The 16,414-nt window shown below is 47.6% G+C and overlaps 1 protein-coding gene across 1 annotated transcript in view; it reads right to left on the bottom strand.

The window, feature by feature from the left end:
• L (zinc finger protein Lobe) overlaps positions 1-11,842 on the bottom strand; it is a 203,644-nt gene extending 191,802 nt beyond the window's left edge. Inside the window, exon 1 of the mRNA XM_077686806.1 lies at positions 10,994-11,842. Coding sequence (XP_077542932.1) covers positions 10,994-11,033 — 40 coding nt within the window. The 5' untranslated portion in view covers positions 11,034-11,842. The remainder of the gene's footprint in view (positions 1-10,993) is intronic.
• Between the last annotated feature and the right edge of the window lie 4,572 nt (positions 11,843-16,414).

Here is a 16,414-nt window from a genome sequence, read left to right as displayed (position 1 = left end):
CGTTAAACCCTACAATCAATCAATTTCCAGTCGACAGGCAGGCGGGCAGGCAGACAGAGAGACAGACAGATGGACATTTCCGCGTTTATCTACAGCAAGAAAGAATATGAAATAAGAATATTGCTAGGAAACTGCATCCAGACGCCATTTGCGTTGTGGATGTCGATGGTTTGTTGGCTCGAACATGTTGTCTCGACAAAATAGCGACCATCAGAAACCGCAAAGTGGCATCCCTGTTTTTTATTACTTCTATCGCTCGACACTGAAAGAAAAAAACTTGGGGCACAAACGTCCCATAGCGCAACTGTCACCAAGTGCGTAGCATTCATAGTTGAATCGTATTAGTCGCGGTGCCTTTGCTATTATAGTATTCATTCTAACAACACGCGAAATATTTGCGCGCTCTGAGAACGATCGCGTGACTGCTATGCGGAACACCCGCCAACCGGGCAGGCTCTCAAAACCCATACCGACGAAGCAGCGGTCAACCGCGGCGGTGGTGTCTTCGACCACGTGACCACATGTGGGTGCACTGAGTTTTTCCTTAGCTCGTACGACCCTTTCTGGTGCCGGTTTTCGTTACAACCCCTTGAATGTGTATTTTGAAACAAAAGAACACTGCGAGGCCCCGTTATGTACTAATGTTTTGCCTTGACTGTGTATTTGTCAACGTGTCAACATTGCCAACATATGTTTCACCGACATGCTCGCTATCGTAGAATGCACTTAGGTGGTGGCGGTGTATTTTTTGTGTGTGTGCAGCACGGAGAAGTGCGTATGAAATTCCCCCCCCCCTCCCCCCCTCCCCCCCCCCTCCCCCTCCCGCTGCAAATCTTGATAGAAAATGTCATCTTCTTCCGCCCCTGCAATGTAACTCCCTTTTCTCCCTCTCCCCCCTCGCTCTTTCCAGGATAAATCCATTGAAGGTTTGTTTGTTTCCGTTCAGTTTTTCCGCGTTCGCACTGCTCGCACGCCATCTGTTGAAAACGCGCACGTCCTTTTCTTTATCTCTTGTTTTTTGTTCTGCTTCGAGGAGCTCGCACCGACATGTCTGGAAAATGTGTTTGCTTTGATCTCGCCTCTCTTCAACACCGTTTTTAATACGCTTTTTATTTGCTTTCTTAAAAGAAAACCCAATATGTATTCATAATTAACAGAACGCTGGTACTCTCGGCTACGTACTTTTGTTTTGCCTGAAATAAGCGTGTTTTTTTTTTTGTTCTGAATGAGAGGAACATTAACACTGAGTATTGGGTAGAAAAAACGAAAGCCTTGGAAGGCAATGAACACGGTTTGCATTTCAACCCTACCAGATAATTTTTCTCAACCAGACAATGCTACGCACAGCAGCAGATGTCAACGGCATGAAAAAAATACCGCCACTGGACATTCATGAGCCTGCCTTCACGTCCCTTCATTTTGCAACAGATAAATATACAGCGCAAGCGCCAACTAATAATACTTTCTTACGGGATTTGCCACGCATTGAGGAGAAACCAAACAAACCATCTACCCGAGCTCTTCGGAGGCGCAACGTCGGAAGGGAACATGAAGGGACCAATGTTCACACGCGAACGATACAATTTACAGCATCACAGACTTACAATTCCAAATGCCAAAACTTTTTCACACCTCCGGCTTACAACGGCGTCATAATAAGCCCTCCCGTTTCTCCCTTTTCCCCTCAGCCACGACAGGGACATTTCGACAAGGGCCCCAATTTTCGTAGCTTGCGCCATTTTTTTTTTTAAATTCATGGGACCGCTCGGAGTGTTCGTCGGTGACATATTGACACCAAGCGGGAGACGTACGCGCAATGGGCAAGGCGCTGCGTAGGGCCACCAATGTGCGCGTAAAAAAAGTAAGTAGAGAGTAGGGACACGAGGATAAAGGTCTCCCGGTGTCGGGCGCACTGCGGGTGCATCAATAATAACTGACCGGAGAATCCGAAGCCAGAAGTGGACGCGGACATTCCCTTTCCAAATGCTTCTAACGCGGTAGAGAGCTATAAATAATAACCGGGGATGCATATTCACGACGGGAGCCCCGTTCCCGACACGCACGTTCATTGTGCGCCAGGCACCCCGCGCTCTGGCCCAGGGGAGGCTCGCCAGTGGGCCGAGGCCCCGCGGGAGTCGGACGTGGGCCGCCGCCGTTTCCTTTGTGGCCGCAAGAAGGCCGCCTGGGCCTGTTTCGCAACGAGCCGGCTCTCGAGCCGCTGGTCCGTGGGCGTGCACGCCTTCTTCACGCCGACTGCACCTTGTACGCGCTCGGACACTCGGGTCGGACACAGAAATGGAAGGGGGGGGGGGGGGGGGGATTCGCGCCAAGACGTCTCTGAATGGCGACGCTCACTTTAAGGTCACCGGGTTTCCCCGCCGAAAGCGGAAGGCGCAGGTGAAAGTTGCCCCAATGCCGGCGACGACGCCCAACAGGGAAGCGCTGGAAGCCGAGGGACAATCCTGGGTCTGTCACCCCCGCTCCCCATTCAGGCGGCGGGAAGAAAGCGAAGAGTGCGACAGTGGTGACTCGGAGGCTGGCGGGGCGGGCATCGGCGCTGGCTTCCCAAGCGGGCCGGCGCACTTCCTGCGCGGCTCTTTCTGCTCCCATTGTGCGACCGCAGAGAAGTGTCGGAATTGTTGACACGCCTGGCAACGGCTCAAGAAGCGACACCTCTTGCATCTGCAGTTCCGGTTACATTTGCGAACACAGTTGTACATTTCCGAGCCCCTCGTCTTGTCCATTCGTCCTGTTAAGAAAAAAAAAAAAAAAAATACGGGGAAGGGGAACGAAAGGCGGTTTCTCTCTTTTTTTTTTTCTTTTTTGTCGACAAGCGTGTAGCGCCCCGGAAAAGTAATGCGACCGGAATTATAGGTTCCCTCTTCGTCGCGCTGACGTCCCTGTTTCGTTTCTCTTGCTAGTGCTTGATGTAACCTGATACACCGCGCGCGTACAATGCGAGAGTCTTGGAGAGGCAAATGTAAGGCTTTTCTTCTTCATAGGTTTTCTTGTTTGAGGCCACTTGTGTTGTCGTTGTCACCGGGCGCAAACTACGCACGATGACAGATTGCCCAGGACGGGAAGGAGGACTCGTCAATGAACTTCCGTGCTCTCGGGTGTAATGACGATTAATCCTTATCTAAAAAACAAACACACGGCTACATTGCTTTTCATCCTATGAAAGGGTGAACTACCATAAAGAAGTCAGGACCAAGCGATAAAAGCCGACGCTCAAGCACAGAGGTGGGAAAGTTATGTCACTGCTTATTTCTTACCTCGCTTCAATCGCAAAACATTTTTCTCGACCTCACGTCAGCCTTAACCTCACCTTTGACGTTTATAGGCTCGTTTAGGGAAATACGCTTCAACGTACGCTGAACGCTGTACACTCCGCCTTAACTTATTTCCGAACATCAATATCATCTCAAACTCGTCCCGACCCGACAAACTCAAGAAGATAAACCAGTTGTCTTCGCTATTTTTAAGGGAATTCTATAATTTCCTTTTAAGACGAGATTCCCCCCCCCCCCCCTTCAACACACACTTAATTAATGGGAATTGAACATTTCCATACATTGAATTCGGTGCTTACATTCAGTACTGATAACTGCCTGCAAAACGTATTAGCGCGAAAATTGGGAACGGATTTCGGTCGCCTTTCTGAAGCTTGTTAATAGTGTTCCGATCCCATCGTTGTGTCAAATTAAAACAACAGAAGTAAGTACCGAGTTTCCAGAAGCAATAATACTTTATGCTGTTTGGTGATTCATCATGTGTATTTTGAAATGCTATTGTTAATACGTTTACCTCATGTCGCGTCGCCATGGTTTACGCCAGTCATGGCGGGGAGAAAAGATGGCAGCGCATTCAGATATGGTCGGAAATCCCTGCACTGCGCATGAAGCGCAGGAGTGCTTCGTAAAGTTGGCTACATTTACCCAGTGTGTAAACCACCCCTTTTAGTTATAGCAGCATCGACCAAGGCCGTTCAAAACAGATGTTGCAGTTCGAAGTGTGGTTGTTAAGACAGATGGTAAAGAATCACTGAAAAGTTTTAAACAGGCACGAGCACACACACAAAAAAGGCAGCGCTGGAGATGAAGAAACTGCGATAAGTGAATAAGATTTGTTTCCCTGGACAATAAACGTTTGCGCGAAAATTGAGTGCCGAGCTCTCAAAGCGAAAAAAGCATTGCATGCAAGGCTATATCAGCGACCCTCCATCTCTTTGACAGCTAATGAGCTCACGTTTCTTTCAGCACAGTTTGATGGAATTTCGTGTATCGTGGAGCATGCGATTACGGTCGTGGGAAACAAATTTTATTCATTAAGCGAAGTTTTAAGGCCGGTTTCAGCCTCGTACAGTGTTTTTTTTTTTTTTTTGCTTGTACTCGTGCCCGCAAGCTCCGCTGGTTTAGCACTTTCTAGTGTCAGTGCGGTTTCGGTTGTGCTAGGCCTTCCCGTCGGAGTGTAGGTGCGCGTCTCCACTGCTATTTGTGGTGTCGGTTTGTCAGTGATGAGTGCTGCTACCAGAAAACAAAACGTTTTGTATTTTCAAGACAAGTTCGAAATTTTGAATGGCATCTCCGTCGGCCGAAAAATGAACATCGCCTCCCGGTACAGTATCCCAACTAGCACCCTATCAACAATTTTGAGTGGGACAAAGAGCATCAAATTCGCGAAAAGGCGCCATTTCAACATTAGTTTGTCCTTGAAACGAGTTAAGGCACCCAAAAGTGTCAACAAACAAATGTGATACTTAAGTTACGTTTGTAAACACGGAGGTAAGTGACCTCGCTTCTTTGAAGTGCTGTGTAGTCACTAAGTTTGTGGGAAAGCAGCAGGAGCCAAGCACGCAGTTTTTCACTGTGAAATAAATACGTTAAGGATAAGTTCACCATCACTGATCTCTAGCATTTTGGTTTCGTTTCTGCTTCATTCACGCGAGCCTTAGCTCGAATCCTGCATGTAACGAAAACCTGCATGTAACGAAAAATTGCGAATTTTTGTCAACTTCGTTATATACAAGTTTAACCGTATTTAGAGTAGCCATTCTTCCATCTGCCTTGGATATCAGCTTGTGGTTTTAATCACTATCATCTCTGAGCATACTTGCATCGTTTTTTGTTGTGACGTAAGGCGTACTATTTGAACCCGAAGGTGATCCTCAACATGCTTGCGGACAATATGACCATGACATCCTTGTTTGATTTCGCTCACGTGAACTTAACCGATTAACCGTTAAAAATTAATCGTGACTAAAGCATTAATCGATTAATCGGAAGGTTAATCGATCAATTGCCCACCGCTGCATGTATGTATGTATGTACGTATGTATGTATGTATGTATGTAGGTATGTATGTATGTATGTATGTATGTATGTATGTATGTATGTATGTATGTATGTATGTATGTATGTATGTATGTATGTATGTATGTATGTATGTATGTATGTATGTATGTATGTATGTATGTATGTATGTATGTATGTATGTATGTATGTATGTATGTCATTAGGAATGAGGGGCTCGTCGAAGAAGTACAGAAAGGATAGCCAGCACAGTCTACGACACCAAGGGAGGCATAGGGGACTAGTCCGTCTTCTTTTATTGTTACGATAAGCGAAGTCAAGATATTCAGTATACCCGCTGGCTACGGCCCACAAGTGTAGGAAACAATTAGCTTAACATAAATAACGAAGAAAGTGGAGGGGAGCACAGGCTCTCCGGTAGCATAATTGGTATCGCACTATACCAGTAGTCTGGGGGTCGTGGGTTCGGGTCCCACCCGGCGAGCATGTTTTTCTCCACTTTCTATCTTTCAAACATTTCAAAAACAATATCTGTTTCAAAAATAATACATTGCTTACCACCTTTTCCCCTTTGCTTTCCTAGGCGTTACTGACCGCTGGCCCTTATGTCTGTCTTCATTCAATGAGCCCATCAATTCCCATTCTGATTCGCTACATACATACATACAGACATACATGCATGCATACATACATACATACATACATACATACATACATACATACATACATACATACATACATACATACATACATACATACATACATACATACATACATACATACATACATACATACATACATACATACATACATACATACATACATACATCAGAAAGACGTGTTTTGGCCGCCGAGCTCAACCGATTGGAAATCAACCATTCACACTGGAGACTATTCTAGGACACCGACCCCTAGAATAGACTTCGCAGAAGGCAACAAAAGCCATTTTGCGTTTTATGAAGGAAACAGGCTTAGCCGAAAGACTATAGTGCCCGCAAAGGGACTGAAGTGTGTGCGCGGCCCTTCACCTTTCCCCTCTTTTTTGCTTGCTTTCTCTTTTATACCCTGCACACCCCTTCCCCAGTGTCGAGTAGCAATCCGGGCTTAAGCGTGGATAACCTCTCGGCCTTTCCGTTTGCTTTTCTCTCTCTCTTTCTACATACATACATACATACATACATACATACATACATACATACATACATACATACATACATACATACATACATACATACATACATACATACATACATACATACATACATACATACATACATACATACATACATACATACATACATACATACATACATACATACATGTAGCGAGAGACGGAGTTCCTAGACACCAAAATACCTCCCGCATGCAGCCCTTGTCCGTTCCGTAGCATCGGTGCAACCTCTTTAACGATTGTCCACTGAGGTCTATGGAATGTCGTTACGAGGCTGCGAGATGTCGCGGGTGAAATGCCTAGCGCATGGTGGGCGGGAAAGCTCTCGTACGTGGTTTTATACCTTTTGACGGATATTGTTTCTTGTTTTTTTTTGCGGAATGGCTTTGCTTTGGAGGTTTCAGTATGGAATATACTATCCTTCTTCCAGGTCGTATTACACTATGTAGAACGCCTTATCGTTTGCCCTATATCTGGTCGATTGCTTTCAGCCGTTTTCTCCCAAAGCAGGGGAGTCAGTCAGGGCATGCAAACAGCCCGAATCCGCACATAATACACCACCAGCAAAAAATGAAGCCTTGCGAAAATAAGCGTATACAGGACCGGAAATGCTGATGGGGCCTAGTAGAGCAAATTTACTTATCCTCACGGATGTTACGCGGAAATCGAAAAATTCCAGTGAAATCAAATTCGACTCCCTGAAGATGAAATTTGATTGAAGCGATAAGGCTAAATTCCAGCTTGAATCCGTATAAAAGGGTGCCATAAATTCGGCCCTTCAAAAGTTTACGACAACAGGTTTGCCACGTCTCCGCGTCAAATTCAGAGTGTGGTTTTTGCCTCGTTTGTTCTGGAATCAGCCTGCGGATATCAAAACAAAGAAGAGGGGGGAAATGGTGCAATTAGGTGTTTTTCGGGCATCTATTTTACTTTTTTATGCGCGCATCGAGATTAATTCCTAATTATCTCCGTAAACTGTATCGACATAATTTGTCGGTTGTTTTCGTTTGTTTACTGATCTGCTAAGGGCATTTTGGCAAGCAGGGATTTTTTTGTCCGCTGTAAGGAGGCACTAGCAGCACGAACGTCTTCTATTTACGTGTGTCTCAGGCTTTAATAACGGGGAGAGACGCGTGGAGATGCGCACAGGGTTTTACAGTCATATGTATAATCTCGCTGCAACTAGCATCATTGCTTAGGCTTGATTTACTTCAGAAGTTAGTTTACTATTGGAGTATAATGGCAAGGTCTAAACATTTTACTTTTTGTCTTGTACCATCATACATGCAGTGTCGCCATGACTCAGGCTTCAACACTTAGCCACCTTGTTTTGATTTGCCTTTGCTTCATTAAACTGAGCGCCATAATTAGAAATTACAGTTTCTATGCCAACTGGTGAGTACGAGGTCCTATTTTGGCCCACTAAAACCACTGCTTCTATCAGTGACCTGTTCACGACTTGATAATACGAAAAAAAAAAAAACAGCGTTGTGCTGTAAGTATCCATATGAGAGAGAAGAAGCGACGGGAGAGAAAGTATTGCAGATATTGAGAAAAGAAGACCGAGGGAAAGGGCGAGGTAATAAAGATAAAGAGAAAAATGATTAAGCATGCAACTTCTTATGGTATGCCTCCTCTGACATGGCTTTCCCGGGTAAGTATAATAGGAACTGACGACTGGAACTGAGAAACGAAGAGTGAGCTTGAAGCATTCATATGATATTGCGGGGAGCTCGGTGCCATCCATGTGCCCTTAAAAATGTGGGCTCTTTATCCAACAACGCGGCTAAGCGCCCAACGACTGCAATAAAAATGTCAATGTAGGGCAATGACGAAGCCCTACGTCCGGCTTGAGCACGAATACGTGGTGCGCGGGGTGGCACCGCGTAACGCAAGCACGGCGTTTTGTTGTATTGCTACAGCACGGATAAATAATTATTTGCCAAGTCATGTGCCTCGTTTTGACATTTTTCAGTTTCTCCCATCGATGTAGCAATTTACCATACGGGTGCATTGAGGGGAAGCGGACTGACGGAAATATTTAGAGAGTATTAGTTTGTTTTACACTTCTGAAACAAACAAATGTAAAAAAATTCGCCACGAACGTAGTGTAAAAAATAATCAATTTAGCGTAACTGAAATTTGTCAGTGTCGTTGTTTGATGAATTTCCGGCGGTACCCAGAGAATAGCCCCCCCCCCCCCCAAAAAAAAAAAAAAAAAAAACCGGGGTGTAAAAGTGCTGCAATTACTTCTACCGCAGCGGGTGCAGACTGGGTACTGAGCATCCGTGAGGCTGCTGAACACCTGACGTCTCTTCACCGTGGAGCCGACTGGACATCTTCAGCTGTTAAAACCAGGTTACGGGCGTGCACCGCGTTTTGCGATGTGTTCATGCATGCACAACTTGTGCTTTATAGGATAAGTGATGGAAGACGGAAGAGTAAAACACAGGAGAAGCAGAAAGAAATATGAGAAAGCAAAATGTGCGGGGAGGGGGGGAGGCTGGCAGTTGATGTTGCCCAAACCTCTCTACAATACGAAGTTACAATGTCATCACGCTGCACAGCTATGTTCCCAATGTTTATTTTTCGTAAATGAAATAACAATAGTGTATTTCAACTAGAAAAGAGGACGTTGTTACCCAAAAAAAGAAAAAATACACCAGACGGAACGAAGCTCCCGCTTTGGATCGTTGATAGGGGCCAGAATGCGTCTTGACACGAAGGATGCGGGGTTACATTCACCGAATAGTTCGATTAAACGAGAACGGTTCATATTTGGCCCGGCGGATCGTGTGGCGTACTTCTTTGCCGTGGCACGGTTGGCCCGTACAGTGTTGGGCAGGGCGATGGCCAATCCCGAATGAGCCCCGTGTGTGTGAACCCGTCTTTTGTTTTGCCGAAATAGCGCCGTGGTTTGAATGAAACTATGTGGAAGTTTCTGACTAACGCACGTTCGGGGTCTTTGCGCATCACTGAATCATGTTGTTCAGAACTGGAGATCAGTAATGAAACGAAATACAATGAAATTTTACTTGTACGAACTTGAAGAGAGAACGGAGAAAGTTCGTTCAAGCAAAACTTTCCTCGACCGAAAGCGGTGGCCAGTGGTGTGTTGTAGAAGACTTCATTGAGCTTGACACATCTTAATGGGCTATGTCCGTATCAGACGAGATGCTGGAGTCTCCCACCAAACAAAGCGCCCAAACAAAAACATTCATCTGAGGGGAGAGGAGGATGGAAGGAGGGGGAGGGCATCCTTTTTCGCGGTAGAGATTAAAGGACAATCTTAGGGACAGTTGCTCGACGGAGAAAAGGGGCAATGGGGAGGCTCGTACCCTTTGTCGTGCAGCCACCGTGGATAACGTAGCCCCCCCCCCCCCCCGTCTACCATCTAAGCAGACAATGACGTCTGTGCTTCGTTCAATAAAGACTAGGAAACAAGCATTATATATATATATATATATATATATATATATATATATATATATATATATATATATACATATATATATATATATATATATATATATATATATATATATATATATATATATATATATATATATATATATATATATATATATATACATACATACACACAGAGAGAGTGAATCAGAATTAGAAATGAGGGACTTGCTGAACAAACACAGGCAGAAAGGCCAGCAGTCAAGTACGCCAAGGAAGGCGAGGGGGAAAAGGTGGTCCATCATTTATTCTTCTTGAAACAGACATAGTTTTTGAAATGTTCGAAAAATAGACAGAAAGTGGAGAAAAACATGCTGCCCGGTGGGACCTTAACCCAAGACCATGGGTTCGGGTCGTGGGTTTGGGTCCCACCCGGGGAGCATGTTTCTCGCATTTTTTTTTTTTTGGGGGGGGGGGGGGGGAGAGATGGGGGCATCGCACCTCTGAAGCGATGGTCTTGAACCTGTACGAAAAATATGTGCTATCTGTAGCTGTCGGCACCGACGGCATTGTTGTCGCACGTGGCGAGTCCGAACAAACCGGGCATAGCTATTGCATTCCGGTACTTCGTTTACTATTTCCTTGGGGCAGACATTTTCTTTGGGAAACGGCGCCAAATACAACCTTGCAAGGTTGATTTGGTTCACCAAGAACTGTCCTAGAACCTCTAACTAAAGCGCTGCGAAATCAGTTTTAAAACAATTCGCTATACTGCTTCGATTTGCGGACTTAGCCAAAGTGTCAATAGGCGTTTTCCTCTGCAAAGAGAAGCTGCGCAAATTGAAACTTAAAGCTGGTAATGAACCGCTCCGTTGAAGCAGTCTCCGCAAACCCGCTTATCCCATTCCAGTGTGCACTTCCACGTTTTGTATTACGCGCTTATTTAACTGTTTAAAGCCGCTCCTGGCTGTCAACTGACATTGTCTGTCATATTTTGGCAGTGCTGTCACTTGACAACTCGACGGGCTTTTAGCAGCAGAAACTTCCCTAAAAAAACCTACAAATCAAATAAAATATTTAGCAAATCAGCGAACATGCTTACGTTTCAGGGCTCTGGGCTTGGCTTGCTTCCTTCTTGACATTTCCGCAACGAAAACTGCTTGATTGTGCGGCGCTGAGAGCACAAAGTTAGCAGAACTTGCTCGTACGCTGTTGCATTGCTGGACGCAGCAGCGCTTGTCGGCTAAACAAAGGTCCCGTGGGCCATCCAGTTCCAGGTGCGCTGTGTTTCGGGCGCGCGGTCGCTCCGGACACCTGTGGAGTCACCTCCCGCTGATCGAAAACAGTAGCACCGTCCACTTCTGATGCTGCGAAAGTACTGTCCACAGACTAAACCGGCCGGTATAGGTAGTCACGCTGTGAGACGCACCATGATGAAACTGCTCTTGATGCGATTCTCACCACGTCCTTCCGTTGTCGTTTTTCTTGGTTATTTATCGTTGTTACCTCGCGAAAACTTGTCTATTAGTCAGCTGTATCAGTACGGCATTCCAATTCAGCGTCCACTCACCGCGAAATGCTAACGGCACAGGGTCGATCGCGGCAGACAGTCCACGAGTTAGCAAATGGTGAGCGTGCAGATGCAGCGGTGAGACGACGAGGAGCCAAAGGGGGGAGCGTCTGTTTCTTGTACCAGAGCACGCCGGAGGTGACAGCGGGAGCAGCGTGGCCCAGCCGGTGCCTCGACGAGGTTCGAATGGTCGCTCTTCTCGCGCGCTCGGTACGGACGGAGAAAAAATCGAGTGTCAGTGGCTGTGCGTAATCGATGACGATCGCTGCCTAGCGAACACGACACGCGCTAATACGGCGCGGATGCAACAAGACAGTCTGGCAACAGGGCAAGAGCAGACGACGCAGCAGTCGGCCACCGGAGCAGCGAAAGAGTGGTCGCCGTCTGAGTTTCCCCGCGACGCTCGCGGCAGCAGACGACGGAGGTTCCGGCTATTGAGGGAAAGCCAACCCAAGGCATGGCCCGCTGCCACCGTTGGGAGAGAGGGCCGCGCTGGCCGCGCTGAAACGACGCGGGCCGACTGGGCGCTGCACATTTCCGGTCATGCGCAGTGTTGCAGCAGCGGCCTTCTCTCGGCGAGAAGCGGCGCCCGTCTTTGCGAACTCCCCCGCGTCCCGCTGGCGCTATACCTGAGCGAACACCTCACCCCCCCCCCCCTCCCCCCTTCTTTTCCTCAGCCTTTCTCCTGCTCTTCCTTTTCGTTTGCCGGAGATCTGCGGGTGCTGTACTGCGAGGGGAACGTCAAACTGAAATGTCGTCAAGTTATCGGCTTTCTCTTTGGTGTATACAAAGCTGAAAGTGTCCAAATAAAAATAGGTGCTGCTGTGTACGTACGCATTAAAACATTGCCAGTCGGAATGCAGGTGGCTGCCATGGTCCGGTGGGAACAGTCTCTCAGAGAGCATGCACGAACCAGGTTTACAAATTGAATAGAATTCCCAGCTTTTACGCGACACATGCTTGTGTGAGAAAATAAAAAAGGTGGCCGGCTTTTAAATGTGTCGCATTCTTTAGCTACTACCTACAGGTCTCTGGGGTGCAATATAAACTTAAAAATGCAAAATGCGAAATAAAAATGTAAAATGTATGAAGAAACAAAACACCATAAAAATGGAATACTTACTAACAAAATTGCCAAGGTCACTCCAATGCAGCGCCTCTACGCGAATGACTCAAAACCAAAACTAAAAGCACATATAAAATAAAAAAGGATTAACAGCCTGGAAATGAACTAAAAAAATCACCAAGGCATAAAAAATCCAGCACCTTCATGTTAATTAACTCAAAAGAGAAAAAAATAATTTACCCAGGATTGCGATACGAGTAACGCTTAGGGATAGGAGCGTCTGGGACGAGGGAACAACTCGGCTGGAAAACATCATAGCTGAAATTGAGAGGAACAGGTGGGTTTCATCTGGGCCACGGTGTAACCATGGTCTGAACATGTAATGCTGAGCACTAACCACCGATGGACCACCAACCAGGGTGACAAAATGAGAGAGAGAGAGAGAGAGAGAGAGAGAGAGAGAGAGAGAGAGAGAGAGAGAGAGAGAGAGGCAACTGTATTACGTACGAAACAATGTGAGAGTGGTTCCTCAGTCCAGGAGCCCATGTGCTGTTCAGGCTGCCGTAGCCCTAGTCACAAGCAGGATCTGGTCGTCAGGTCGACAGTGGACAGCAGTATCTCTACTGCTGAAGGGAAGGGGACGGGTTCAGGAGCGGAAGGTGTTAGTGTTTTGTGCAGTAGAATAATATGTGTGTCAGAGTTCCTGGTTCCTGGCAGAATTTACACTTATCGGAGTACTATGTAGGAAAGAGTAAATGCATACGGAGGGGGCGGGGAGAAGGGCCATCTTGAATTTGTCTGAGCGTAATTTCTTGGCTTTTGGTAAAAGATGTGTGAGGACTAGGAAAGATCTGTTTCGTGGTTCGGCAGTATTGGGTGATTTCTTGGTAGGTGAGGAGAGGTGCGGAAACAGCCCCGGTCTCAGGGGCTCGGTGAGTGAGGTCTCGAGCTTGTCGAATAGCGAAAGTGTTGCCTGTCAATGTAGAGTGGGCGGGAGCCCACACAATGACCACCCGATGGGCATGCGGGTGTTCTTTCAGAAGTCGGCATGTGGCGGGGCCACCCGTCCCGACAAGGGCCTGCGGCAGGCGGCTTGAGAATCGGTCAATATATGAATCTTAGAGGTGGTTTGGGTGAGGGCGAGTGCAATAGCTAATTCTTCAGCGTCCCGGAAGGAAGATGTCCGGATTAAAGTGGTGGTGATGAGGGCGTTCTTAGAGGTTACCACTGCCACCATAGTTTGGTCATTTGGGTAACTCGCCGCATCTGTGTTGATTACGTCGGATCGGCTGCTGTAAAGTTTTTCGTGGGCTTTGCTTCGGGCTTCTCTACAACCAGGGTGGAGGTCCGGGTGCATATTCCTGGGAAGGGGGCACACAAAAATGGACTGGCGCCAAGCGTCGGGGATGGTGACCAGGTGGGTCTGCTCAGGGCATGACCATTGACTATTTCGAAGGACCGGGTGGCCTGCTTTGGTTTGGGCAAGTCGAAGGCGTTGACTGGTAAGGTGTCATTCGATGAGCTCCTCGATGGTATTGCGGAGCCCCATGCTACGTAGTTTGGCCGTAGACGTACTCATCGGGAGACCCAAAGCTTGTTTTGTTGCTTTCCGGATGAGGCGATTGAGTTTGTCGGTGTCGGTTCGAGTTGGGACAATATACGGCGTGACGTAACTGAGGCGGGAGATGACAAAGGCCTGAAAGAGCCGAAGAGCATCTTTTTCTTTCATGCCTGGGTGCCGGTTGGTGACGCGACGAATCATATGTATTACCTGATCAGTTGCTTTACTGAGGTTGTAAAGTGTTTGGTCATTTCTGGTGTTGGCTTGGATAGTAAGACCCAGGATCTTCAGGGCTCTAGCCGGTTGGATAGTATGTCCGTCGAGGGTAATCGAGATTTTGTCAGGGTCAGAGTTGAGGCTGTGCTTACGAAATATAATTAATCCTGACTTTTGAGGAGAACAGCGGAGGCCATTGGCTTGGGCATGCGCGTTCACTGTGTCCGCAACACGTTGGAGAGTTTCTTGAAGCCCCCGAGAGAATCTGTGCCCGTCCACAGGGTGATATCATCCGCATAAAGGGCATGTCGAAGGTTGGGTATTTGCTCTAGGGCAGCGAGAAGGCCAATGAATGCGATGTTAAATAGTAGGGGAGACAATACAGACCCCTGGGGCGTGCCGCGACTGCCGAATGAGATTGGTTTAGAGGTGAGATCCCCTAGTTTGAGGGTGGCTCCGCGATGTGCGAGAAAATCGGCGATGTAGCTGTAGGTTCGTTCTTCGCAGCCAGTCTGATTAAGCCGACCAAGAATCGCCGCGTGGGTCACATTATCAAATGCCCCTTGAAGATCCAGGGCAAGGATGGCTCGAGGGGAGTGACGGGTGGCTGGTGCGATTATTTCTTCCTTCAGTTGCAGGAGCACGTCTTGGGTGCTGAGGTGTTGACGAAATCCATACATGGAGTTTGGCATTTATCCTGTATCTTCTAAATGCTGCTAGAGCCTCTTGAGGATAATGCGCTCTAGTACTTTTCCAATACAGGAGGTGAGTGAAATCGGTCTGAGGTTGCCGATATGTGGGGATTTGCCTGGCTTGAGTATGAAACGTACTTCAGCAGTCTTCAGTTGCGTAGGAAGCTTCCCAGACGACCATAACTTGTTGAAATGAGTGAGCAGGGTCGCTTGTGCTTCGTCTCCAAGGTTGGCGAGGACCTTGTAAGTAACTTGGTCGGGTCCAGGAGCGCTTTTTTTCTTGCATTCTTCCAAGGCAGCCCTGAGTTCATAGAGCTGTATATTCCGATCGAGGGACTCATTGGGGGTGTCTGTGTATGGTAGCGGAGGTTCAGCTATATCTGTTTGTAGGTATTTGTTTTGAAGGCCCTGGATGAGTTGGTAGGGTGTGCCAGAGTACGCGTGTATGGTGCGGGAGGTGTTTCGGTTCGATTCCCCTTTCCTGGTGAGGGGATTAAGGAGGTTGCGTATGTGCCATGTCTTGCGGGTAGTAAGAGTGCCTTGCAAGCTGTCGCACACCTGGAGCCAGTTTTCTCTGTGCAACTTCTGAGCGTACTCACGGTAGTGGTTTGGCCAAGACGACGCACTGCATAGATTCCGTGCTCAGTTTGGTCGAGGTTGCTAAGAATTTCAGTATTTGTGAGGCGGAGGGGAGCCCCGTGGATTACACCCTTACTGGAATCATCGGGAGCGAGTCCGTACAGTGACACTGGATGAATGGCGGTGCCGAGAGCAATCTGCTTGACTTGAACGAGGGCTCGGGCTGCTTCTGCAGATGGAGGGCTTATTCTGTGTAGAGTGTATGCGAAGCCTGAGGTTTGCTTTCCGCCACGTGGCGTTAATCGCGTTGAGCAGGGCCAGTGCGACTTCTGTGTATTCCACGTCTCGGAGGCGTAAACCACCTTGCGGGCGTAGGACGAGCTTATAATCGTCTCGGGGAAGTGGCTGAGGACGAAAGGTTGGCTTACGTGTTTGCAGTAGGCTGGCTGCTTGCGCTTGGGCTGGTGATACGCCTACAGCGGTTGCTGGCGGCGTGATGATGCCGCGTTGGCGTCAGCGTTGGGATCTCGACATGACCTCGATGAAATCGTCATCCTGATTCGTAGTGGCAGGCTGTTGACCGTCCTGGTTCGTAATATCCGATTCCATAGCTTGATTTAGGTTTGGATGAGGGATTTGCACGTGCGAAGTGCCGTCACCATCACGCAAACAGCTTTGCATGTCGTTCTCGGGAGTTAGGCCTACCTGCCGCGGTAGGCCTGGCTGGTGGTTCAGCGCCCTAAATATCTAAAAATCGCATCCACCGGGTCAAACATGGGGTCGGGGCGAACCTTTGGACTGGCTGAGTTGGATGACAACTACAGGTTTGGAGGGTCAAG

This window comes from Haemaphysalis longicornis, unplaced genomic scaffold (genome assembly GCF_048455015.1).
Source record: "Haemaphysalis longicornis isolate Haplotype H1 unplaced genomic scaffold, Haemaphysalis longicornis Haplotype H1 scaffold_1, whole genome shotgun sequence".
Taxonomy (NCBI): Eukaryota; Metazoa; Arthropoda; class Arachnida; order Ixodida; family Ixodidae; genus Haemaphysalis; species Haemaphysalis longicornis.
Note: the sequence above shows the minus strand (reverse complement) of the source record. Positions and strands in the feature narration are given on the sequence as shown.